The 25,790-nt window shown below is 41.0% G+C and overlaps 1 protein-coding gene across 3 annotated transcripts in view; it reads left to right on the top strand.

Annotated features, from left to right (window-relative positions):
• The window catches only part of ARMC9 (armadillo repeat containing 9), a 58,890-nt gene extending 37,963 nt beyond the window's left edge, over nt 1-20,927 (top strand). The window contains exons 19-24 of one of the 3 annotated variants that reach the window (XM_062498834.1): nt 2,429-2,533; nt 3,674-3,789; nt 8,854-8,978; nt 12,299-12,428; nt 16,914-17,086; nt 20,411-20,927. In XM_062498834.1, coding sequence (XP_062354818.1) covers nt 2,429-2,533; nt 3,674-3,789; nt 8,854-8,978; nt 12,299-12,428; nt 16,914-17,086; nt 20,411-20,433 — 672 coding nt within the window. In that variant the 3' untranslated portion in view covers nt 20,434-20,927. Of the gene's footprint in view, nt 1-2,428; nt 2,534-3,673; nt 3,794-8,853; nt 8,979-12,298; nt 12,429-16,913; nt 17,087-20,410 lie in introns of those variants that run through there. The other 2 variants (XM_062498835.1, XM_062498836.1) reach the window with 2 other exon arrangements.
• The last annotated feature ends 4,863 nt before the right edge of the window (nt 20,928-25,790 follow it).

Below are 25,790 nucleotides of genomic sequence, written 5' to 3'. Positions count from 1 at the left end.
ACTCCAGTTTTTCATTAGCTTCACCATTATATTAAAAAGAAAAGTCAAGTTTGAAACTGTTTTTAGTGTAACATTAATTGCAACACATTCTGAATCCTTGTTGCTGCTGGGAACTATAATTCTGTTCTGCTACAAGGACATCTGGTTTCTTAATCCCTCAGTTTAGAAAATATAGTTTACAAATATCACGGCAGTAATGCATAATGTTGTTACTTTGTTAAATAAACAAAGATTTGTTGACTCACTACCTCAATGCTTGGAACACTTTTGTATTTTGGAATTGCAGTGAATTACTGTTCTCAATGGTGTTCTGTGATAACATCTGATGTTGTGATCTGGCAACAGAAAGTTTTGGAAAATTTTATCAAAAGTCTTGCTTTTACATAACTTTTAAACTGCTACAGACTGAATGCATTTCAGGATATGTCCATATATTGCCAGTTCTGCCAGTTTAGTGGCATGTTTTCAGACTGCTTACTGATGTTAGAATTTGTTGCTCAAGACCTTTATTTAGACCTTTACAACTTAAGAAAAAACAAAACTACTTTCATGGAGCCTTAATTTGCAGGTTTTGCTCCAGCTTTGTTTACAAGAATATGCAAATGTTCCCAGTGCTGTCACTATTACCTCTCATGGGGTTTTTTGCTTTAATCTGTGTTTAATTTAGATTTGATGAATTCTCTCCTGGCTTTGAGCAGATTTTGTGGTAATGACTACTTTCTCCTAAGCACTGTGGCCAAGTCACAGAGCCTGTTAGAGGAAAATTCTGGAATTTCTAAGGGCATCATACATTCAAAATTTAAGATTCTGTACTATGTGACACTGGCACTTATAACCATATAAAAAATATCTCTGTGTGTGCTGTTATTCAGAAGTAAAATGGCTTTTGTGTTTGCCTGGTAAGCTTTAAATTAACTAGTGTAGAACTTAGGATACACTGGCTCCTGGAGTACATACCCAGCCTTGAGATGTCAGCCTTCTGGGGTGTGTTGACACCCACAGTCGCAGTGTGTTTTTCCTGGTGCTCAGTATTCTCTTGACTGGTCTGTTAAATACTAACTTAATTTATCTTCAGTATTTGATCTCTGTGTTCGCTTTTTATTTGACTTGGACCATCTTGAAAAACTGCTTGTAGAAATGAATATGTGCTATTGTATCTCTGATTCAAAAGTTTAGTTACAAACTGGACCTGTGTGAGGTGACTGTACAGTGACGATTTATCAGACACCCTCTGATCCGCTGTCACTCAGCACCTGGCAATAAAATCAGAGAGCTGCCTGTGTGAAAATACACTTCAGCCACAGGGTACATCAAAAGAAAGAGCTTAATCACAGGGCTTTAAGGCATTACATTAACAGGCTTTGCTGCCAACGTCTGTTGCAGCCTGACAGAGTGGAGAACAGGGCACCAATTGTGTTACTTCAGCAGTGGAGTGATGGCACATTGGGCAAAGTCCTTATTATGTACAGGGAAGCAGAGGGGGAGACTTTCAGGCTTGGTTACCTAGTACGTTAAATAATGTCAGGAAGTAGGATTGGCTGCATGAACAAAATGTGTAAAGAAAAAATACACCCAGACCTATTAATAGAGCTTATCTTTGCAACTTCCCCCCACCCCCCCCCCCCCCCCCCAGTCAAACTACAGTATGTTGTGGACTTTGGAGTGTGTTTTCTTGGTAAGGGACAGGGGATGGTGCGTTGTTTTTTCCTTGATACAGATGATTGTTGCCTTGTCTACAAGTGTTTATCCTTTTGCCAACATCTGGGTTATTTTTCACACATACCCAGCTTTCCAGGTAATTAAGAGCTGATTGTGACTATTTTAAACTGAGTCTAAATTCTGTCTAAAGTAAAACTCCTTTTCATTTTCATTGTGCTCTTGAGTTCATCAGAGTCCAGTGGCCATTGTTTTTAATGGAGTTTATGACAGACTCTCTACATGACTATGCAATATACCTTTTTAGAAAGATTACTTTTTCTCATGTACTGTTTTTGACAGTCATTTACTATTACAATAGGTTTCAAAAGCAAAGAACATATTCTTCACCTGGAATGGGTCTGTCTTAGGATATCTTGTGCAGGACAGAAAATAATTCTTTTTAGTAGCAAAATACAAGCAAAAATACTGCCTTGTTCATGTTCTAATGGTTTTGGTTTAGTGGAGGAATCCCTCAAACTTCAACGTTTCCTGGCTTTTTTGACCTTTAGAAGCTGCAGAGCTTCTAGAAATAGGCACAGGAGAGTGACTTCTTGGTAGTTTTTACTTGAAGTTGGTTACATTTGGATTTGTAGGATAAAATCAAAATAGGATTGTTGCCTTGTTACATGATGTTTTTATCCTGAAATACTTATTCCAGGCTTCTTGTACCAGCCCCTTATTACCAGCTTTAAAACTTCCTTGCACATCTGAGTTTCTTGTTGCCTTGCAGGAGGACAGTGACATCCTGGATCCTGATCTGGACAAAGATGAGGTTTTGCTGCCTCAGATGGGAGAGCTTTCAGGAGAGAAGCTGCTAACAACTGAGTACTTGGGAGTGAGTACCACTCCTTAGAATCTTGAAATAAATTAATTTCCTGTGTTTAGTGTTTTATTTCAGTAGTTTCAGTACTTTCTTCAATTTGTTGCTTGAAGGGGCAGGTGCTAACCTGAAGAGCAGTCTGAATCTTTCACAGTCTGTGTATGTGCTACTGCTCAGGAGAAGCAGAACCAGTGTGAGAAAGGAGCTAGCCTTTTGCAGGGGGTGGTCAGGCTGTGGCTTAATAATAAGCTACAGGCAGCCTTAGGGTTCTAGTGCTACACCAGTGACTCTGTGAGCACACAAAGCAAAGTGCTGAGTAGGTTAATACTGGAACATTCTGCTGGTCTGAAATTATTTTAGAAAAAAAGGGAAGTTGAAAAGTCAACTGCTCCTGCAGGCATTGTGCCGGATCAAGTATTGTCTGCCTTACTTCAAGCAGCAAAAAGCTATTAAGTAAAAAAGCATAAAGTTTGTATGAATGCCATTTATTGTGCTGTGACCAATTCGAAATATTCAGAGGGCTGGAGCACCTCTTCTGTGAAAACGCCTTAGAGAGTGGCATTATTCAGCCTGGAGAAGAGAAGGCTCCAGGGAGACCTTACTGTGGGCTTTTAGTCCTAAAAGGACCTACAAGAAAGCTGGAGAGGAGCTTTTTCACAAGAACATATAGTGATAAGGCAAGGGGGAATGGCTTCAAACTGGAAGAGAGTGGGTTAGATTAGATATAAAGAAAAAATTCTTCCCTGTGAGGGTGGTGAGGCTTTAGCACTGGTTGCCCTGAGAAGCTGTGGCAGCCTCATCCCAGGAGGTGTTTGAGGCCAGGTTGGATGAGGCTTTGAGCAACCTGATGTGGTGAAAGGTGTCCCTGCCCATGGCAGGGGGCTTGGAACTGGATGGTCTTTATGAACCTTTCAAACCCAAACAATTCTGTTATAAATGTTTGCCTTCTGGATTCGAGAGTCCAGAATCCTGATGATGGAAAGGTGACCTGAGAGAAGATGTGAAAGAGTCTTCAGTGATTCCAGACAGTTTTATCCAGTGACACCAGAATGCAATTTTTAGTTTCTGCTGCAATGTTTCTATAGAATTTTCTCTATGGCTTCAAATACCTGTTTTTCCACTGCATTATTTTTTTTCTTTGTTTCCATGTATCAGATAATGACTCACACTCCAAAAACTAAGAAGAAGCAATTTGCTGGTGTCCATCAGAGTATAGATGAGCCTCTCCAGAGACCTGTGACACCAGGTTCTCACAGAACTGCATATCTAATGTAAGTCCAAATAAATGAGACCAAGTTGGATTTTTAAGCTCTTTTAAAAAGCATAGCAACAACAGAAAAGAAACCCATAACAATGCCTAAATAACTAAACCTTCCCTATCTAAAACTGCATTGCCTTTGTCATTCATTACAGAGAATTTCAAAAAAGGAGCGGAACATTGCAGGCAGAGAAAGGTCCATTGGCTGAGGTCACAGTCTCAAAATACTTGAGTAAATATTTACTGATCACGTTGATTTAAATGTGCATTATATCCCACATGTTCTTGCATCTTCATGTAATATATTCCATTGGAAAGTTGTACCAAACATGTACAGTGCTTGGGATCACAAGCAACAAAGTATGTTGCTCTGGGGAGGTTTGTTAGATGACAGATGAAAAAGAAAATGGGTAAGATAAAAGTCTTATGTTGGGTTTCCCTGCTTTGGAAGAAATGCATTTTCCATCAGAAGTGTATGTGGCACTTTGCTCTTGGTGTGATTTGAATCAGAGAGAAGGCTAACTGTAAATGGAATAAAGAAGTCTTACCATGTAGAGCTCCTTGAATATTCTCTGCCTTCTGTTAGAACAAGTGTATCTTGATTTCTGAGATTTGTCCTGTTCACTGTCCTGACTGAGGAAGTGAAATACCAATTAGATCGCAAATTTAAATGATTTTATAACTTTCAGTTGCATAGTTTTAGATTTGATCAAGTCCAGGTAGCTATGATACAGGCATGTTTATTGTAAGGATTTAATGTTTTTATTTCTGTGGATACTTAATCTAAGAGACTACAAGACTAACAAAGTATGATAATAGTACTCAAGACTCACAGGATTCATATAGGTAAGTATGGTAAAATGAATAGGTAACCTGAAAACAATGTAATGAAATTCCAGGTGGTTCTTTGAACACATCAGTCCTGAAGATTGTGCCATATCATCCCTCTGCCACTCTTTCCTTTCCTGTTCATATTTTCTATTTCTTAAAAGACTTCTCCTCATTTCAATGTGGAAAATGGGTGCAGAAGACTGTGAGGGCTGATGTGGGCTGTAGTTGCACAGGTGTGGGTAACTCTGAGTGAAGTCTGTTTGGGACAAGGAGTGGTCACAGCTTTATCTTGCCTCCCACTGTTTCATGCTGGAATTAGAATTCCTACAAGGTGATCTGACTGGGAGCCCTCCTGAATCATCCAAATATACTTTTTTTAGCAGGTGTGCCATTCTTATGGAGTTATATGTATTAGCTTACCAGGGCTTGGAACAGACAAGTGTAGCATACCAGATCTAGGCATGGAGAAAGCCCCAGAAGGCATGTATTTTTTTAACAAAAAGCAAGATGAAAGAAACACATGTTTCTAAAGCAGAAGAATTTTTTGCTATCTCATGGCAGAATTTGCCTTGCAATGTTAGTTTTTCTTCTGAGTACTAGCCTGGATAAAATGGCATTTGTTTGAACATGGCACCTACTTTGTCTGCCTGGTATAGCCTAAATGTGGACTTAGAGTTCTGACTTTGTGCCCTTTCTAACAGTGGCCAATTTTTTTGCACCGTCACAACATCCACAGTTTTTGCAAGACCTCTCCCCATATATATTAAATGTGTGTGTTTGTGTGTCAGAAGAAAGCAGCAGTTAATTAATATATTAGCTCATATTAGTAAAATAGTGATTATCTAATAATTTTCATGCAGTCTTCCAAAAGAACTGCAGGCCTTAAAAATGTAGACTGGTTAATCTATGCCTAAATACACCTTGCCTCTTTACTGTGGGGATCAGTGTTAGAATTTGAGGTCCCACTTCCCCAGCACAGTATTCTACCTGTGGTGGGCTTGGAGACCTGGACTGAGTCTGTGGAATTGGCTGCTAGGGCAGTGTTACAACCCAGTTTTTAAAGTTACTAGAAATTCCTCTGCCCAAATTAAGGTGCAAGTACTATCATATGCCAAAGTCAATAGTTTGCATTTTATTTGATCATAAATATGAGAAAGAAAGGGAGAAGAAGGAAGAGAAAAAATAGAAATGGGGTGGGGGTACAGAAAGAGAGTGACAGAGGCAGATTACAGAAAGTATCACCACTCCATGGATCCCAAGGATGAGCTGTTTATCCTCTTCAGCTCTGCTCTTCTTGGTGGTGAGGGTGCCCTGAGAAGCACAGAATGGATTAATACATGCTTAGGCTAGGTGGGAATGCCCAGGTACCTTCCCCAGGGGGACAGTTTGACAGAGTCTCTTGCAGCAGACTCTGGGTCTGTTGCATCACTTTGAGACATGTGCAGTCCTGTGGTGCAAGGCCTTAGGAATGAGTCTGAGGAGTCTTTGATGGATTATGACACCCTCTCAGCTGCCTCCCACATCAGTGTCCCATGGATGTGGTCTGTGGGGTTGGGGGTTACACAGCTGGGCCAGTCTGTGTAAGGGAGGATGGGTGTTCAGTGCCTCTGACTAGAGGTTACCCCCCAAAACCATCTCCCCCCTACCTCGTTTTGGAGGGGGGGAGTCTGTGTAAACCTGGCCTCTGTGGGCTCCCTCACCCCAAACCCAGCCAGGGATGATTCTCTGCTGCATTTGGCTTTCTTGTGGATGCATTCCTTTCTCTCAGCCTTGTTTGCTTCTCCCTAGACCTGAGATAATTGAACAGAATGTCCCCTTTATCTTATCTAGGGGGCTTAACTCACAATTCAAAGTTCCAGCCAGGCATCTTCAAGGAGAGGTGGGCTTCTGTGGTTGCAGCTTCTTTATACAGATTTTGCTATAATGGGCAAAACTCCTTCCTAACAATGTTTAAGGCATGAACCATTTCAGTCCCTGACAAGGCAGCCTTACAGCCTACTTAGAAAGTATACTTTCAGGAATAAACCATCATCACTGGAGTGTCTTAAGCATTACGTTCTTGCTTTATAAGTGGAGAGAAAACCAAGTTTGTGGAAATGAAATTACTTTCCTCTGAGAAGTCAAAAAAAGGTGTCAAACCTGTGGGAGTGGCTTTTATTTCCCACTGTCCTGAACTGCACCGCAAGTTTTGCATCAGAAGGGATCTGTGGAAGTGATTGCTGCCTCTCTTTAGCACCATCTACCCAGGCAGGGTATTAACTTAAGTGTCCCGGGATCCTGGAGTAATGTGAATGTTGTATTTTGGCACAACTTGAGTCTTCTCAGTTGTGCAGCTTGTGCCTCTGCAAGATAGCTTTAGGTCACTGGAAGCTGAATCCACATGCCTGCTGGATACAAATTAAAACCACATTTTCATCATGCTGGTTCTGGTAGCTCTTGGTCTAAGAGAAGTGTTAGTTTGATGGTGTGAAGCAGCCTTCACAGATTGCCTCACTATGCAAACTACAGAGGAGAAATGCAAACAGCAGAAATCTAACACTGTGAAAATGCGTGAAAATTCATTTCCCCCCCTGCTCTGCCCAAATGGTAGAAATAATATGAGTATTTGGTGCTCCCATGTTTTAAGCAGGAAACAAGGAATACCAGGAATACCACCCTGAATGAGAAGTTTATCTTTTGTACCTGACTAATTTGTGTGCAGGAAACTGCAGTGAGTAGATGAAGACATTCTTGAACTACATTTTGCAGCAGAAAAGGACAAGCTTTGTTGGCTTGTATGATATTCTGATTTTAGTACAAATTAATTTACTAAAATAAGGAAATACTCGCTTGGAAATTATTGCCGGAGGAAGACAATAAAAGCTTAGCTGCTGTAATTTGAAAGCAATATCTGAACTGGTTATGTTTTGTACTTTAAATAATTTAAATGGCTTTTGTCATCTGAAATCTCAGGAAAAATGTTTGACACTTTTGCCCTGGATACAGCTTGTCTACTGGATACAATCCAGGATAGTTCATCTGAATTATCTGAAATTTTGCATTCAGTAGAGCAGAAACTATATTAAATTTTTTTTGTAAATGCTTCCATTCTAAATTGAATATAACTTGTTTCAAGTTCTTCATGTGAGACTCAATGTAATATATTCCATTTTAAAATATTATGAAAGAGGGAGCAGTTGATGAGATACTATAACATATCTCTTTAAGTTGTTGGTTCATACCTCCAAAAGGAGGGGGGTGAAAATCTTTAGTGCTGAATAGAAGTATTCACACAGAAAATAAATGCAGAATGGCCACTGCACACGTAGCAGCCATTTCATGCTAATTTTTCTATGACTTCCCAGTGCAGACAAAGCTCTAGTTACTTCAGATGAATTGTCATGGGATCCCTGTATGGACAAGCTCTTGCTGTATGGAACTAAGGAAGTCAGGAAATACTGGAAAGCTGCCTTCTTTTTATTTTTTTTCATTTTCCCCTCCTTTAAAGACTTGCTGGCTGAGATCACTCAAGGGGGCCTGAACTACTTAATATTCTGCTAGCTATTTCCTTAGAAACTGATTTAGCTGTGAAATCATTAACTGCCTCCTTGGCCTGCATCCTTTTTACTAGAAATGTAGTTTAGTTACCTTAACCTGATACTGGGCAGGGAAACTTATGTCTGCCAACTTCTTTTCTCACACTTTTCACACCCCTCTCACTTCTGCTGTGTTTTATTGCTTTACTAGTAAGCAGTTGTGTCCCCGTTCTGTCCTTCAGCTGATTCAGTTTCCCATTGATACACTTCACTTGTGAAATCAAAAGTTCTATTTGTTGCCTACTTTGTTTTAAGTCTGTGTTGCATATTGCTATTTAAAGTGAAATCCTTGTAATATTCAGAAGCAAATCTTAAATCCTTGAAAAAGCTAAGTATTGAAGACCTCTCAGGCCCTTTTCTACAGTCTTTTTCTTAAGTGTCATGGTGGAATTTTGGGTCTTCAGACTGCAGGGAATTATGATTTCCTTTCCTCTGCTCTTTTATTGCAGTAGGAAGAAAATGTTAATTTCAGATACTTCTGATGTCAGCTGGTTTGGGGTGCCTACAGTCAAGCAGTTGAATTACATCCTTAGTACTGGTTTGCAATGTGAAATATAAAATAATTTCCATATGTACTATGTCACTACAGGCAATTAGAAGAAATTAGAATTTACTCTGATTAATTTTTTTATACTGTAAGCATTCACCTTGCATTCTCCTTTCTCCTTCAGGCCAGAAAACGGTATCAATCCTTGTCACAATAGGGATGAGAAGCTGCAGTCTCCACCAAGTGGTCCTTCTTCCATTTGTGGTGGGAGCCAGTCCAGCATTTCTGACTTCTGCATTTCCCCCTCATGTAAGGATGGCCTGTGGATGCTGTTCTTAATTGCTGACGAAGGCTGGGGCAGGTGTAGGGGGCCTGGACTGTGTGTTGTAGATCGGGAATATTTTTAGTGTAGTGTGGAAATGGCCCTCTGTTTGTAGAGGCCAGGTCAGTCTGCAGGATTTTGGGGCACACAGCAGACTTTGGCTCAAGCTGAATGAACAGCCACAGAAGGTAATGTGTGGTCAGCAGACACCACTGGTCTCACTTGCCTCGCTCCATCTTGCTTCCTGTGGAAGTGCCAAGGATCAAACCCAGGGCTTCTGATGTGTGAAGGATACTCTGCAGTGTCCCCTGCGCAGGGAAGGAGCTGCAGCCAGAGACAGTGCACTTCTCAATAGGCAAAGCCCCTTGATCAAATATACCCTTGTTTGGATCTAAATGAATCACTGTCTGCTGGCACCTGCAGGCTCTGTTGGCTGTATCTCAGTGTTAGAGCTGAAGGCAGCTGCAGTTATCTGCTGAGATTTGCAACAGCATTCAGACCATCCAGAGCTGTGGAGGATGGGTAGCCTGGTGTTCTGTGGCTGCATTGTGGGTGATGCTGCTAAAGATTCTGCTCTTGCAGCTTCAGCTGAAATGAATGCAAGCTCAGCTGGGCCTGAGAGCTGAGGAACATGTGATGGAATTTAAAAGGTTATAGCCTTCTGAAACACTAGATTGCTGAACTTCTGATATCCACAAGATCATGGAATTTGGATGTAGGAGTTTCAACCTTCTTGCAGGGATTCATTAACATTTCCAATTGTGGATCTAAGGCAAAATGTTCAGTAGTCATCGATAAAGGATCTTGCAGCATATCCGGGACAGAATTATTAATAAGTTCAGGCAAAATGTGCCTTTTTGTTTCTGAAAAATATGCTTTGAAGCAGTAAAGGAATAGCATACTTTCTCTTGTATTTTTTTAAATTTCCTAAAGGAAATGAAAGGGATTCTGAGAAAAGTAACTGAGATCTTGCAGACAGGAATTTGCTTGCGTAATAAGTAGAGCTGATAAATGTGACGTGCAGAAGGAGAGAAGGATAGGAGGATAAGAGCAGGAGAAGCTCCTGTCCAGGATGGGCACTTGGGTTCTTGCTGTTGTGTAGCAATGAGAGTTGCTGTTCTCAGCCTCGCTGTGCACAGTGACACCCCAGCCAAGGACAGCAACTCACACCAGCAAAGGCTGTAAACCAACCAAAAGCATACTGACTTGGCAGTCTTCCTGAAGAGAAGGAAAAAAAGAACAGATTTTTAAATACCCGTGCTTTGTAAAGGAAATTAAACCACGTAGTTATCAAAGGTGTTCCTATTTGGTGTTTTAAGTAACTGAATGTAATTCTTAAGGCATTATGCCACCATCCAGAGCCCAAGTGAATCAGATTTTGATCTTTCCAGTGAGATGCATGCACGCCTTTGTCACTTTTGCTGTGCTGCTCATGCTATCTGGGTAGTTTGTTTTATAGAGATTTGTGAAGATGTTTAAACAGACAACCTGAGTCAGTTAGCAAAGTAAATGTTAATTTTTGATAAATATTGATTTAAAGCCATCATGCTGAAGATATTTCAGCCAGCTTAAATGTTTCATTTTGTCAGAACTTTGCTTGTAGCCTCTGTTCAAAACAGTGTTAGCAGCTTTCAGTCAAAATTATATGCAGGTGGCTACTAATAAGACTACTAGATGATATTCTTTTCCTATAGAAAAATCTTTAAAGTCAGAATATACAACATATTGCTAGTGTATATGCATTATACATGTAAAAAGACAAACTTTTGTGTGTGACTGAGGAAATTCTTCCTAGGATTAATCCAGGCTATAAAATAGCATTGAGCTACTTGAAAGATAGCCTGAGGTTTGTTCCAGGTTTTTGCAAGTAGCAGTGACATATGTACTTATCTTTCGGGATTTAGAACTGAGATGTTGTAAGAGAAGAGAAAATAGACTGCACTGCTGGATCCCCTGGTTGTTATGTCAGTGACAGGACTTTTATTCTGCAGGATGATAATTGAGCTGGATCTTTGAATATCTCAACTTTTCCAAAAGGCAGTGGGGATTGTAATATTTAAATTGAAAAGGCTTTAATTTAAGACAGTGGAAAATAAGTCCTTTCTCTTCTATTGCCTTCTGAGATACAGCAGGGAACAGAAATGTGTAAAAGTAACGGTACTGCTTCTAGAGGTTTTCATGATACTCTGCCAAACATCTCTGCTGTGCAATAAATATACTGTTTATTGACTTCTGATTTTGGTCTAATGGTCATTCAGTAGCACCAGGACCCTGCTTATTTCAGAATATTTGTTTCCCAGCATCACAAGAGTACCTTGGGACTCAGTTTCATGCAGCAAAGTTGCAAAATTAATAGTAAGAGACAAAGAGTGAAAAAAAACCCACCAGAATAAAATGCTTCATGTGAACAATTAGCCTCATCATGGGGCTGTCTCAAGGAGGCTAAGTTTAGCCTCAAGGATGCTTGATCCTCTTTTGTTTTCTAATAATAAGCATAGTTCTTAATGTCCTCCTGGAATTATTTGGTTGTTCTGGAATTGGTCTGATTTTGTTTGGGTCCATCTTCTCCCTCTTCATCCTTTGGTTAAGAATCATAATTTTTGCACTCTTTTATTTTTTGTCTCCTGTGAGCAAAAACCTTGTGGACCAAAGATGAACCCTAGTCATCTTCCTACACTTATTATGCTGAATGCCAGACAGAACATGTGCTGGGCAGCAAAATGCCTGTCTGAGAGTGACCTGATCTGCATTCTTAACAGCATGAGAGAGCAAACCAGGACAGCAGCCTTTCCTGAGCTTAGAAGGAATAGAGCTAGGGGTTTTTCCTATGCTTTCATTGAACTTGCACATCTTGGTAGCCTTGTGATTCTAAGCAAATTGAGTGTCCTTTACTTCCTCATTAGTGTAAGGTAGAAGTTGAGTTTGACAGAAGTGTAAAACACCTTTTTGTCTGTAGTGGCCCTGTTACTATGGATATGTAGAGTCAGCTGCAAGGGGTTGTGTTCCTGTGGCTTTAATGAGATGTTGGACATAGCTGAGGTGTGTTAACTGGGGGTCTACATGCTCCTATCCCATTGCAAGTGCACAGTGTAGCCAGTTTTATTTTCCAACTGCAAAGGGCTTAAATTATCACACTTGCAGCTGTTTTGCTCAGGTGATGAGCCATATGAACTCTGCCACATGAACTCAATAACCTGCCGAAACCTCAAGGTAACCTTCATATAGCAGGAACTGCGACTTGATTCTGTTTCTAATAAAGCTGCAAGGAGACAACTCCTCACTGAATTGTGTTTCTTTTTTTAAACAGCAGTTGAAATGAAGTCATCTGAAGTATTTGCATCCAGCCATAGAATGGACCAACACATCCCAGCTGGTGATACCTTGTCTTCTCAATCTGTTGACTTCACTGAGGACAAAGCAAATGATCAATCACATAGGTATGATCTATCCAGAGGATACCTAAAATTGTGAGAGGGGTCTGACAGGACTTGCCATATAATTCCGTGCTGCTGTAAAGACAATCTGTGAAGTCATTTGATGCATGATGTAGTCTGGCCTTAGACAGCTGTGGTGCTGCTTGCCAAACAAAATACCCTTTGCTGTGCCAGAGGCAGCTGTTCAATTTCTAAGCATCTGGTTCAGAATGGGAGAAGTCTCAAGCAAGACATTATTAATGAACTTCACATGTATGCTCAACGCAGCCTTCTGAAAATAAAACTTCCAGATTGCTTCCTTGGATTATTCAACACTAGCCCATGAAAATAATTTATTAGTAAAGAAATAGGTAGGAGTGTGGGAACAGGACAGGAATTAACATGCAGAAGGAAGAAAAATTAAGCATTTAAGTGGGTTAAGAGTGTTTAAATGGTGAATTACTAGCACTGCTGACCAGAGTCCCTCATTTATCCACTAGATGGGTATAGCAAAGGGGGCAAAGTTATGAGATCATGCAGCAGTGGGTTTCAACTCCTCCTTGAAATTATTCCTGTAAAATGAAAGGTCTTTCTCTCCTTATCCTGCTTATCCTGTTCACCTTCTGTGAAGCCTTTGTCATGTGTACAACTGTGATGTTATATCTTGGATGAGAACTAGGAATTAATTAGCAATTGGACCACAGTCTAACAAAGTTTTCTGGGCCTGCATGTATCCTTCAGACATTAACAGCTTTTTCCTACAGCTAATTAAATTGGACAAAGTTTTGAACAGCATAGACAAATTTTAAAAGAAAATATGTTCCAGAACTAAAACACAGAATGGGTGGAGAGGTGTTAAAGGAAAGGTTGTACCAGCTCTTTATGCACCTGATTTTTCAGAAGTGCTTGGTTATTTGTGTAAATTGCAGTTCTAGCACTTCTGAAAGATTCTGTGTCTAGAACTTTGTTTCCTTCAGGCCTACAGATGCCAATGTGTGGTTTTGGATTTTTTGGGGGGTTGGTGTGGCTGTTTGGTTGGGTTTTTTCCCCAGTTGTGCTGTTTCCATGGTGAGAACTGAGAAGTCATACATTGTCAACAAATTATCACTGGTTTCAGCTGAAGTGCTTAGTAGTCATACTTCTGGCCCAACATTACTGGTTTAATTTCTGTTGTCTGTTGTAACAGTAGCTAAGCACATAGTAGAAGTAGAAATAGACCATTAAAATTTATGGCCAAATTGTTTGCTTTGTAGTGTAGAGAGGGATATTATTTTTCAGGCTTTGCTTCCAGGAAGCAAGTCAAATTAGCAGCATCTTGTCCCCCACCTTAGTGAGATCCTTTGCTTCTCTACAAAACCTATTAAAAATGTGTGTTCCCAGTAATTTTTAATATCTGTTAACAAACAGATGTCTAAATCTCAGAATGGATTTTATAGAAGTGAATGCACAGGTGCAGTATCCTGCAGAGGAAGATCATATCTTTTCATCCTGTTTCCTCAGCATGCATGCAGTAATTTGGATTTCCAAATGCAGCCTCGAGTTACAGATACAGGAATGCAGCCATTCACAAAGAGAGCACAGGGTTTTCTGTGTCAAGGGTCTTTTGTTAATATGTTGGTGTTGCAATAGCTAGACCTGCCTTTGCATTCTTTCACCCTTGGATGCAGACTATAATTTGTTTGCAAAACAAACAGGACTAATAAATCATTGCTTTGTTCATAGTTTTGTCCACTGTAAGAAATGTCTCCTTCCTGGAGGCAAATGCCTATTAGGCAAAAAACAAGACCTTCCTAGAAGAGGTATGTGTGAGAAAAGGAGGGCTGAGTTGGGCTGTGGAAGTGTTCACTTCTCTTTCCCCTCTTCCTTAGCAATATAAATTGGAACTTAACTGCACAGAGATGAGTGAAATGAAGTAAAATCAATTGGAGAGAAGAATGAGACCTTAGTAGTGAAATTTCTGCTGCAGCTGTTTTATTTCCACAGGAACAAATAATTGTTCCAGCTGATGCAGGTCAGACTGGCAGCTGGTCTTGCATTGATAGTTCCTGTTGCATTTTGATCATGTGAGAATATAGCTCTGCTGTGCTTTTTAGCCAATCAAGGATGAATTTGTAACAGACTTCAATCTACAGTTGTGACTGACTGAAAAAGCAGATTTGTTTTGTATTGTGACTATATCAAGTATGATCATGATAAAAAAGCTTAGACTCCACAGGACATTCTTATGTCTCTATTAGCCTTGCTTTGCTGATAATCTGGTAAAAATGGCCAATAGTCCCAGCGTATTGTTGGAGAAAATGGTTTAATTAATCTTTATATGTTCAAATCCTGTCTTATTTCCTGGTTGATTAGTCAAATCTTAATTGTCAGTCTGTTGTACATTTTTTTTATAGACAATTATTTCAGTTTTTCCAAGTAAACAGTTCTCTTTCTTCTTAGTGCAAATGTAGGTTTTTGTGTGAGTTTGTTGTGGGTTTGGGTATTTTTGATTGGTTGCTGTTTTGGTTTGTTTTTTTCTTTGAGCACACTTCATCATCAGTGACTCTGCCAAATGCTGAAAAGTGTTTCTCACACTAGATTTTCCTCCTTTCTTCAACTCATTAGCTTTTAAAGGATAACAGATAGGAGTTTTAGGTGTTATCCTAAGGAGTAATTATTTTCTCTTGATAGTAGTTTTAGGTGTTATCCTAAGGAGTAATTATTTTCTCTTGATCTTAACCTATTTATTGATGCTGTAAAAGATGAAGTGTTTCTGTGGTGCTTGGACACATGGAGAGCCAGATCTGTTCTTTATCCTCTTAGAAAAACAACAGAATTTTTTCAACTTTACAGTTTTTGCTACCAGCCTCTATTTCACATATTCCTTTCCCAAAGAGTTTGCACAGATGTGAAGCACTTTGTGTGAGAACTGTGTATCTCTTTCCGTGGTAAAGTGGTGTGACACTGGTTGCATTGCTTTGCTCTGTCGCTAGTCTGGCTGCCCTGGAACTGTGGAGATGGTTGAATGGCTATAAAAACACTTTTTTAGTATATGGGAATACAGATCCGAGGTTTTGTTGAGTAAGGAAGAAAAACCCCCTCATTTGTGGCTTAAAAACTGCCTTGAGGCTGGTGAATCTTTCTTTTTAATCCACCTAAGAACATCATAGTACGCATAAGATTATGAAGAGTACATGGAGATAAAGATGTTTAAATATCTCTGTGATCCACCTTTGGTGTTTTACCAAGTCTGTTTCTGCCGCCATCTGCCACCTCCTCCTTTGAAGCTGAGACAAATGTTAACACTTGTAGTACTCATGGGTGAGGGCTGCAGAGATGGTTCTTAGCAAAGCAGTTAGCACGTCTCTGCCCTTAATAGTTAGCATATACCTATGCAAAATACAGACAATAATGCGATTTAAAACACAAAAGGAACACTTGCTCAAATGTCCCTGCAAGGTGAAGCAGGGCTGTGGAAGGGCTAATCGGCACTGACTCAGCAGCATTCCCAGGGGAGGAGGGGAGATTAAATATCTTGAAAATCCTCCTAATCACCCCTTCTGATGGTCACAAAGGGTTCTTTTGATGGAGCTAATAACACGGGGACTTTCTATTTTAATCGCCAATTTTTAGACGGCATCTATTTTTTCGATGTCCTGCCTTTGGCTCTTTTATTTCTTTTTTTAAATATGATGAAGTTTTCATGTAGCTATTACTTTAGTTTAGCCTTTTCACCTTTTAAGAGAAAATCAACTCACTAGTGCAAACATTAATTTAGATTCAGAATTATTTTAGAGACTTGCTATTTTCTGGTAGCCTCCATTTTTGTAACTGAGAAAAATTATATTTATGCTGGGGGAAGGAAGGACAGTGTATCCTCACACAATTAGTGACTAAATTTTAAAGAATGGTATTTTTGCAGCACATGCAGACTGTGAAATAGCAGCACCTGGTTTATGTTCTCAGTGTGAACAAGGAACCTGTGTGTTTAGGGGAATTTATTTTATAGATGCCATCACAGCTTTTTGCTCTTTTGTCAAAGCCTTCAGGGAGTTCTACAAATCTTATCTCAGACAGGAGCCAGGGAGGCTGCCTGTGTCTGCCAGGATTGACCTACACCTGGAAGAAATTGTGGTGTCTTTGCCTCAAAAGGATGTGTTCCTGGGCTGTAGCATATCTGTATTTTTTGCATCCCAGAGTGAGTCACTGGATGTGATAAACACCAGAAAACAAGCTGAAGATCAGTTGGTGGTTTGCGGGGAATTTAACTGAACCTGTTCACTCCTGTTGTGAGAAGAGTGAGGTTTGAGTAGCATGGACAGCTCGATAGAGGCAGGTTAGAGGCTGTGCAGTGAGCAGGCATCCCAGGCAGTACCTGTGGTGCCATGTTCCTTTCTATTTGCAGTCTCCCTGAGGTCTGAGCACCTGCTGGGCTGTCACAGCACGTACTGCAGGTTTCACTTGGTTGCAGATGTACTATGCAGACATATTTCTCTGTGCATTGCTAACCTTTTCCCTCTCCTCCTCCAGTGAGTTTGCCTTAGCCTTCACCAGCAAACCTAAGATCCCTCGCACTCCTGATGGGCAGAGCACCAGCCCTAGAAAAGGAAAGGTCCCAGCCATTGCCCCCCAGTTCTCTCAGTCTGAACCCCAACAAACAAGCCATCCAAGCTCCTCAGGATCATCCACAAGGAGCAGACACAGTAAGTGGAAAATGTCATCGTTCTGTTTGTCATTCCTTAGGGTGGGAAAGGAGGGAGCGTTGTAGAAACTCTTCAGGAATGATGTCGTAGGCTACAAATGTGCCAGGAGTCTATGACATTGTACTTGTCATCTGCAGGATGTACAACCATGCAATTATATCCTGCTGAACACTGCTCCTATTTCCAGGCTGTCATGTGAGCAGTTAAGAGACATGCTTTTTCCTGTCTCTGGGTGGAGAAAAGTGGCCCAAATTCTCAGAAGTTTTTGGGGAAAGCTTATGAGTCTCAGATTAGACCTTCTCTTGATGTCATCAGAGTTTTTCCTTTTCTTTAGACGTTTGTTCATCCCACTGTGTAACTTGAAGTCGGATCCCTGGGTGTGTCTACACTGCAGCTGAATGTAGAGCAGATGTCAGGCAGCTCAGGAGATGGCTCAGGGCAGCTTGGTAAGCAGAGAGCCAAGCACAGTGTGCTGCTTATGGCAGTCCCCTTTCTGCTGGAGACTGGTACTCAAGAACCACGTGGCCATGCTGTGGCCTGCAAAAGTTCATAAAAAGTACTTCATCTGTGGGGGAATGGGTCAGAAGAGAGGGTGGATTTGACTTGAAAATGGAGGAAAATGATGGCCACGTGCTTTGAGCCAGGCAACACAAGCTCAGTACAGAGGAAAAATTGATCTTGGATGCTCACACATCAGTAAATACATGTGGTGTGTCAGCTGTGGGGTATTTTGGGGTGGAGGGGGAATAAAGGTCCATTCTTCAGCAATGAACAAACCTTTTCCCAGGCATGTGGATAGAAAAAGCTGGTTTCAAATACAGCTCTGTGTCCATCAACAGTGAAAATGGCAGGAGCAAATGCATCTTAACAAGTTTACTGATGATTATTTGATCACAATATAATATCAGCTCTCTTCTTTAGCTGTAACTGTTACCCTGAAACATTTGACAAAAACCTAGTAATGCAATACCTTCCCAAGAAACTCAAAATGTGTGTATATCATTAGCTACTTACTACAGATACAGAAAATGAAATTAAGAGAATTTAAATAACCCAGTAAATCAGTAACAGAGCTGGAAAGAGTATTCTGAGCCTTCTGTGTTGCTTGTTCATTGTTCCACACGGTTGCATGTGCAGAGAGGTGGTGTGGTTTCATTCAGGAAGAACAGGTGAGGCATTGGAAGGGAATGTTCTTGGTGGTAAAAGGAGGTTTTGACCTGGGAGCTCCTTGCTTCAGCACTTCTGTGCTGAAGCAATGCAGTTCTTTCAGCTTTACCTTTGCTGCATGTGCCCTGAGTTTTACCTCTGACATCAGTGCTTTCTGTTTCCTGTGAGAGCAACACTGTTCTGCCCTGGCTGGATGTGGTGTTGACACCCAAGAGTCTGTCCCTGATTCCTGTTTCGGTTCATTTTCGAAAGCATTGGCCCATTGAAAAGAAGCCCTAGAGAAGAAAGGAAAAGCACAGAGTGTGTGTATGTGTGTGTGTGTATGTACACAAAAAATCTTCTGCATGTTCTAGTTTCTCCAGGGTATCTTTACACTCCTGGGGAGAGTGTCCTAGGAAAGATGTGACATACCAGTGTTGCTTTCAGGAGGTTCTGGAGCAAGATCCTTCTCCAGTGGCAGAAGTTAAATTTATTTTATTTTTAAATTGCTTTAAAGTAGATCACCTGGGGTTTTCTGTGGATTCAGTGATCTGTTAGTCCAGATACTTGAGCTCTTCTAACTTTTATTGTTTTACACTATACCTCTTCTCTTTACTGGGAATGTATGTTGAACTTATAACAGGCGTCCCGACTTGCTATGCGTCCATTTGCCATTTCTCCCAATTTTTCACTTGGGATTCCAGGTTATAATTTTCTATCTGTCCACATGTGCCACGAGACAGTGTCAGCAACTGAATGTTAAACTCTTCCTGCTAAAAATAGCAAAGAAATTATTTTGCAAGCAAATAATCTTCCACTCACTTTGTGTACATGTATCCAGCCTTGTCTGCTGTCACGGAGCACCTGTTAATTAGTTCTTGTCCACCCTGTGTCCATTTCACACAGATGTTTATAGGTGGGAACAGTTACATGACATCCTGGTTGAAAGGACCAGATTTTTAAAGGACTAAAAAGGGTTTTAAGCACCTACACTGAAACTTGAGGTTCTCAAAGATAATTCTCAGCTGTTATTTAAAGATGCAGGGAAGGGGTCTGAAGCAAGTGAGCCCCTAATGTTTCCCTAGTAAAACTCTGTGCTTACTGCTTCTTTAATTTCCTAGCTGACTTATCTGTAGGTGACAAAATGGTATCAGATGCACAGATAGCAGCAATCAGTAGATTCCAGCAGTTGCTGCCTCCCATTTGCCTACTGTATAGGTTTGTAGGATTTACATATCAAGAGACTCTGTTCCAGTGGAAGACTAATTTGTGGGTTTCTTGGTATTTCTGGAGAAATGCAAGTTTTTATAGCTGATGGACATTATGAAAAAAAAAATATTTCTGATTTTACTTGATGCATTCACTTATTATGGAGGCACATTTTTAGTTTGGTTTTAGTATTTATTACAGGTGTATTTTCTGGAAACAAATTGATTTTATGTAAACCTTCCTGAACTAGCTGGACTGCTCCTCTTGGAGCACTGGAGTGTGTGGAATGCCTGAGGAATGCAGAGGAAGCCCAGGTACTTAGTGCAGCTACAGGCCTTGGGCCAGATTCCTGCCCAAGATGCAGCCCCTGCTGTTAGCTGAATTCCAGAGCAAAAGCAAGCTCCTCCAAATAAAACCAGCTATGCTGGAATCTTCTGTGATTTCCACTTCCAGGCTAACATGGGGATGACACTGGCAGCATGGCTGGAGCATACGGTACCACAGGGACCATAGGCACCTCCAAATTTAGACCTTTTCAACTGTGTTTCATGTGGACATGGTTGCGTGGTTTAATCCACTCTGCTCCTTATTCCCTTTCTGTTCCAGTCAACTCTGCATGGATGTGCTGAAGCTGTTTGCAGTATACAGAGTTCTGTCTAAGGCACACTGGAGCTAGGGCAGTAAAAATCAAAAATCTCTACCAGAAGAATGGGGAATTTTTTTTACTGGGAGTGCAACCGGGCCCTGGTGACACCCTTTCAGTTGTTTCCATATGCCCTGAAAAGGGGGTGCCATAAATACATTCTGCAGTTTTCATTTGCAGCATCATGAGTTGAAGTGCCGTTTTGCATGTTTTTTGCAATGTGTGTGTCCCTGTACAAGTTGAACAAGTGTTGCCCTCAGGCAGTTTCTGTCTTGTAATAAATCCTGCTTTCAGCTGACAGAACCTTTTTCGATGTTTTTCTGCAGGCAGCCAGTCCTACAGGAAGTGAGAACAGTTCCTTTCCTCGAGAATCACCTCTCACATTGTTGAAGGACAGAGCCAGCTTCCTGTAATGATCTTTGCAGGTGACCTACAGAGGAGAGTGAGGCTGTTGACACTGCAGGCCTTGCACAGGGATTCAGGATTATCTGATGGGATGTGTCTGTGGTCTCTAAAGCTGGCTAAGACAAGGGCCTTGTTCTTGAATTCAAAGTCTCAGCAGCAGCCCAGGACTGACATGGGAGATGGATATTCTCTGGTAGTTTACTCCACAGTGACATTGCCACCTTGAGAAGAAACTCTTGCTCTCTGCCTTCTCTGTCAGAGTAAATGGCCTTTGGAAACAGAATGTAGACTCATCCCAGGAGTCTCACCAAGCAACTGTATTTTTTACTTATTGCTTGCTGAAGCAGCCTGCCGATTGATTTTTTCAATTGATTTTTGCCTGTATGACCGGGTTGGGAGGTATCTGTGTTCAGAGGATCTGTGTGAAGAGGGACAGTGTCTGCCACATGTGCAGAGCCTTCCTGCCCAGAGCAGTCCTGTGTGAGGTGAGATCTGTATGGCCTCCAGACCCTGAAGAGGAGGTATTTTATCAACTGTAGCAGATGAAAAACATAGTTACAGTGCTCAAGGCAGCATCCATGCTCACCTCTGAGGTCCTTATCTGCAGCAATTACTCCTATTCCTTCTTTCTGCATTTTTTTCTTAATTCTACTGTTTAACATCTGTGGAATGAAAAATCTTTTTTTTCTCCCTAGAATGAAGGAAGAGCTTTCCTTCTTCATTCATAGAAGAAACCATGAGAATATGAACACATCAAAAGCAACTTTCTCTTTACATGTAACTGTGCTCCATCTTCTTTGGTCTTTTTCGCTTTTTTTATGTTCTTTACTTCAGAGCAATGACTTTTTTTTGTCTTTATGGAATTTGTGTTGGTCTTTGGTGCATATGAAGTGCCGGCTAGGCTAGAGAGATCAGGAATCCTTCCACTAAATAAAAGCAGCAGTTAGTTCTGCTAGTGAATTACAAAGCTAGTGCTATTTGTTGTTCTTTCTCTCAACAGTAACAGTGACCAGGAAACACTACAGTCTTCACTGAGGGTTGGCTTTTCAATAACACCCCCTCATATCACAGCTGTTAGGACACATAAATGCAGTTTACATTGGGACTTGGCTGCTGCTGGAGCAGAGATGGACAAAAAGCAGGCAGTGTATTTGCCATAGTCAGACTTCAGAAACAAATGTTTTAATGAGTATGGAGATGGGGAAGATAAGCCTTTGGTACTGGAGTTTCACCTTGAGAAAGAAACAAATGGAACACAGCCTGAAAGGTAAAGCAACTGCTATAGTGACACTGCCTTCCCCTAAAGTAAAGAGTTGTAAAGCCATTTCCATAGAGCCAGAAGAAAGCTTTGTGCTTCTGATATGACACTGAATTGGGCCTCTTGCTCTGTGGTGGCAACTGAAGAGCCAAGGCCACTGATGTCATTGCCTCAGACCCACTGAGATCAGTGATGCTGTCAAATGTTTGCAGATAGGGCTCCCACACACAAGTTCAGGAAACTCCCAGGATAGACTTTAAATTGGAATGGGGGTGTTTTGTAGAAGATCTCCTCTAGCTTAAAATCCAGTCAATTCATGTGGAAGTTACAATTTACTACTCAGTAACACCAACCTAACACCAAGCAGGGAGAGTAGGGGTGTTGCTTTAGCTCCCAAACTACACAGGACATGAAGTGACAACAGACACTTGATAACCTCTGTTGCAGAGATCCCCAAGCCAGACAAAGAAGTCACAGAAAATCTCTGACTTGTGCTTAGATTCATCTGCCTCCTCTCAGAGCTGATAAACACAGCTAATTGGAAAATGTCCTCTGGTTTACAAACGGACAGTAATGGAAAACAGCCATAAAAATTCATCTCGTGGCTTTCCAGGGTAGACAGAATTTCCTCTGAAATTCAGGGGTTTTTTTTACAGCAGGTAACATCAACAGCCAAGTTGTTAACACTGAAGTGCTAAGCAATTCATTTGCATACATGAATAACACAGAATACTCCAGTAGCTGAGTTTTATTTATCTTACAGTAGTGCCCAGTTTCATATTGAATCTATGCTATGTTAATACTAGGTCTGATTATGTAAGATGGGAGCAGCTTTTGAAAAGTGTTGAGAGTAGACTTATTTATTTTTTGGGGGGGTGGAAGGGAAACAATCCCAAAACCTCACTGATTTTTATGAGTGGAGATAAAAATTTCACCACCCCTTGCCAGACACCCAGAGGTGATTGGTAGGTGTGGCAGCTGCTCCCACAGATCAAGATTCATGAAAACCAAAATGCATCTTGCTGAGTTGGACTGTAAGGAACAAACTGAAGTGTGTGTGCTTGTGTGCTTCTTGCTCAGGCCTGTTGCAATGCAGAACTCTATATGCATATTTTCCCATGTTCCCTTAGCTGAGTGGGTATGGAGTTTGAAATCCAAGACTATTTTTTATAATAATGCATGAGAATCTTAATTTTCCAAACATCTGAGAGAAACTATGGATGTGCTTAGAAATAAGTTACTAGCTGAACAGTAATTTGAGAAGCCAGGGAAATAACATGTCCTCCTTTCCTCTGTCTTACTCAAAACAAAGCACCTGTGATGGCAGTCAGAAGATTTGAAGCTAATGAAAAATGTCAGTTCTGCCTTTGTTCATAGGACCCCCCTGTTTGGGGTGAAGAGGTCCCTGAATGGAGGTCAGTAGCACACACATAGCAAATTCAGCACCTCACTCTGAAAAGTTGTTGGGTGTCCTTTGTATGCACCATGAAGAGGCAGCTGCTAGATTCAACACCCTCCTGAGGAAATTGTTGCCCCAGTGGGACAGGTGCATTTATTGTGGATGTAATTTCTTTCACAAAAAGCAAATAAAATTATTGCAAATGACACACGGATCTGTAAGGAAAGATTTCCAGGACCAAAGTCCTAAATGGTACTACCATGCCCTTTGGATTTAACTACTGTATATTTAGTATCATTTTGTTTGTGCAGAGTGTTATTTGAGACTGTGTAAGTCTATTAAAGTTTGCATAGAGGGCTCATTCTGTACAAGTGCTTTAAAATTACATTTCTGTGACTAGATAAAAATGCTCCTAAAGGGTTTTTTTCCTTCTTTCTCTTTTTGATATATTTGGGTTGGGGGTCATGTAACTTTTTTGTGAGCATTTCTTTACATTTCACTCTGATTAATTATTGACAAATTCTGTCCCCCAACAGTTTTTCATCTCCATCTAAGTGGAAAACACAGCTTCCTTCAGTTCAGCCTGGCCTGCCTCTGCAGAGGTAATGTTGTTTACTCAGAAGTGTTGCAAAGCAGGCATGAACCACTCATTGTTTGTGGTCTCTCATGAGGAGAGCCCAGGCATGTGGGATGCCACCAGCGACACTGAGTTGGTGTCAGAAGTATTATTTGTTGTACAGTTTAAGTGTGTAAGGCAACACAATCAAGGAAATTTTCTAGAGGGAAAATACTGCTGTGATGGGGAGGAACAGTGGTTCCTTGGTTTGGCTTTCAGTTGTCCCTTTAAACAAAGTTTCACAAATCTGTATAAATCCTGATGGAGATGGCAGTGCAGAGATAAGGGCTCTGCATGGTGGTCATGCTTGTCTTGGTGTAGCAGTAGCAGAAAAACAAACACACTGCTTTCCTTGCAGGTGTGTAAGTATATCCAGATTTACTCTTTAGCTAGGGGCTTGAATTTATCTTTGAGGCAGAAATTCCTGGCAGTTTGGACCATCCTCATACATGCTTGCAGTCTGACTGAATATTGGAACAAGCACTTTGCCAGGAGAGGAAGTGTGGGAGAACTGGGAGGTGCTCCTTGCTTGAATCCAAGGAAGGAGCACGTGAGCCCTGCCAGGCACCCCAGACATCTCCTGTGCTCTGTGGGCCCCTGAGCTTGAGGAGGTGTGTGGGCATGACAAGCAGAGAGGATATATTTAATTATAGCCTTGCAAACCTCCACTGATCCTGTGGGAACCCAGTACCAAAATACCTCTGTGACTGAGCCATGTCTCTGGGCTAGGCTGCACTTTCCCAACCTATTCATAGAAATTGTGAAAGGAGGGAGGCTCTTGAGAGTTTATTGACAGGTGAGAAATAGCAAGATGTTTCAAGATGAACAAAACAGCCTAAGACCAGACTCTTCTGGCCAAGCTATGGCAATCTGCTGTTAATAAGCTTGAAAAAGAAACCAACTTCTGGGTGCAGAACATAGATAGAACATTGTCCTACTGCGTTATCAGACCAGTAATTCTGTAGCCTGACATCTTGTCAGGAGTTGGGATCTGATATATCAAAGCAAGTTTCCTCCCAGCTCCAGGCTGCTTTCTGCCCTGCAGTGACATGGTATTCAGTTACAGCATCATGATCCAAATTTCCACTTTTTGAGGACCTGGTACTCTCTGAACAGGCTCAGTGGCACACCCTAGGACAGCTAATAACTTTCTGGGACGTGTCCTTTTAGTACAAGTTCTCTCAGCAGTCCTTGGCATATGGTCTAAGTTTCCAAGAAACTAGGGCAGTAACTGATGGCAGTGAAAGTGAGAATGCTTCACATAAGCAGTAAGAAATCCAGGTGACAATGCTTTGTTCTTCTTCAAATGTGAGAAATGCTGTTCTGATATAATTTTAAGTCAACAGATTTGGGGAGTTCACTCTATTTTGTTCACTCTACATGTGAGTGATCTAGCACTGCATTTAATTTCAAAAATGGTTTTCAGTATGCCTTGCTGGCTTTCATCTTAGAAGACTTTAAAAGTGTTACTTCATTTTATTTGTTTTAATAATGCTAAGAACTAATTCTTCTGAGTAAGCAAATAAACAGGACAAATAAAAAGTAGCGGATACCTGAACAATAAGTTTTATTCTGTAGATGTTTAATGTGCCTTTTATGTTAGGCTGTAACTGACAGCTACAAATGCTGAGGCCCTTTGAAAACCAGACCACCTGCGGAAGGATTTTAGGAGTTCAAGGACACCTCCCTTTACCAAGAAAAATTCTGGCCTTTGTAGATCTGGATTTAGTTCTCCTCTGAAGAGTGAAAAAGTCGAGCTGGAGTGAGGATGGGATGAAAGTGCTGGAAATAGCAGCTGTGTGCCAAGTGATACAGTTCCTCATTGGGGCTGCCGTGTGCCGGTCTGATTGTCCGAGCCCTTGCCTGGATCTGGCTGTTGGCAGAGGTTGAATCCTTCCTGGGAACAAATCACTTTATTGTTCGAGTCTGCTCATGCACTGCCTTTTGGGAGCCTGGTTCATGTTGTTGCAAGAAGCAGAACCATTAGCACCAAATGAATTCTTTGTCAAGCAGCACAGTCTCCTTGAA

This window comes from Cinclus cinclus, chromosome 10, assembly GCF_963662255.1.
Source record: "Cinclus cinclus chromosome 10, bCinCin1.1, whole genome shotgun sequence".
In the NCBI taxonomy this organism is placed as follows: Eukaryota; Metazoa; Chordata; class Aves; order Passeriformes; family Cinclidae; genus Cinclus; species Cinclus cinclus.
Note: the sequence above shows the minus strand (reverse complement) of the source record. Positions and strands in the feature narration are given on the sequence as shown.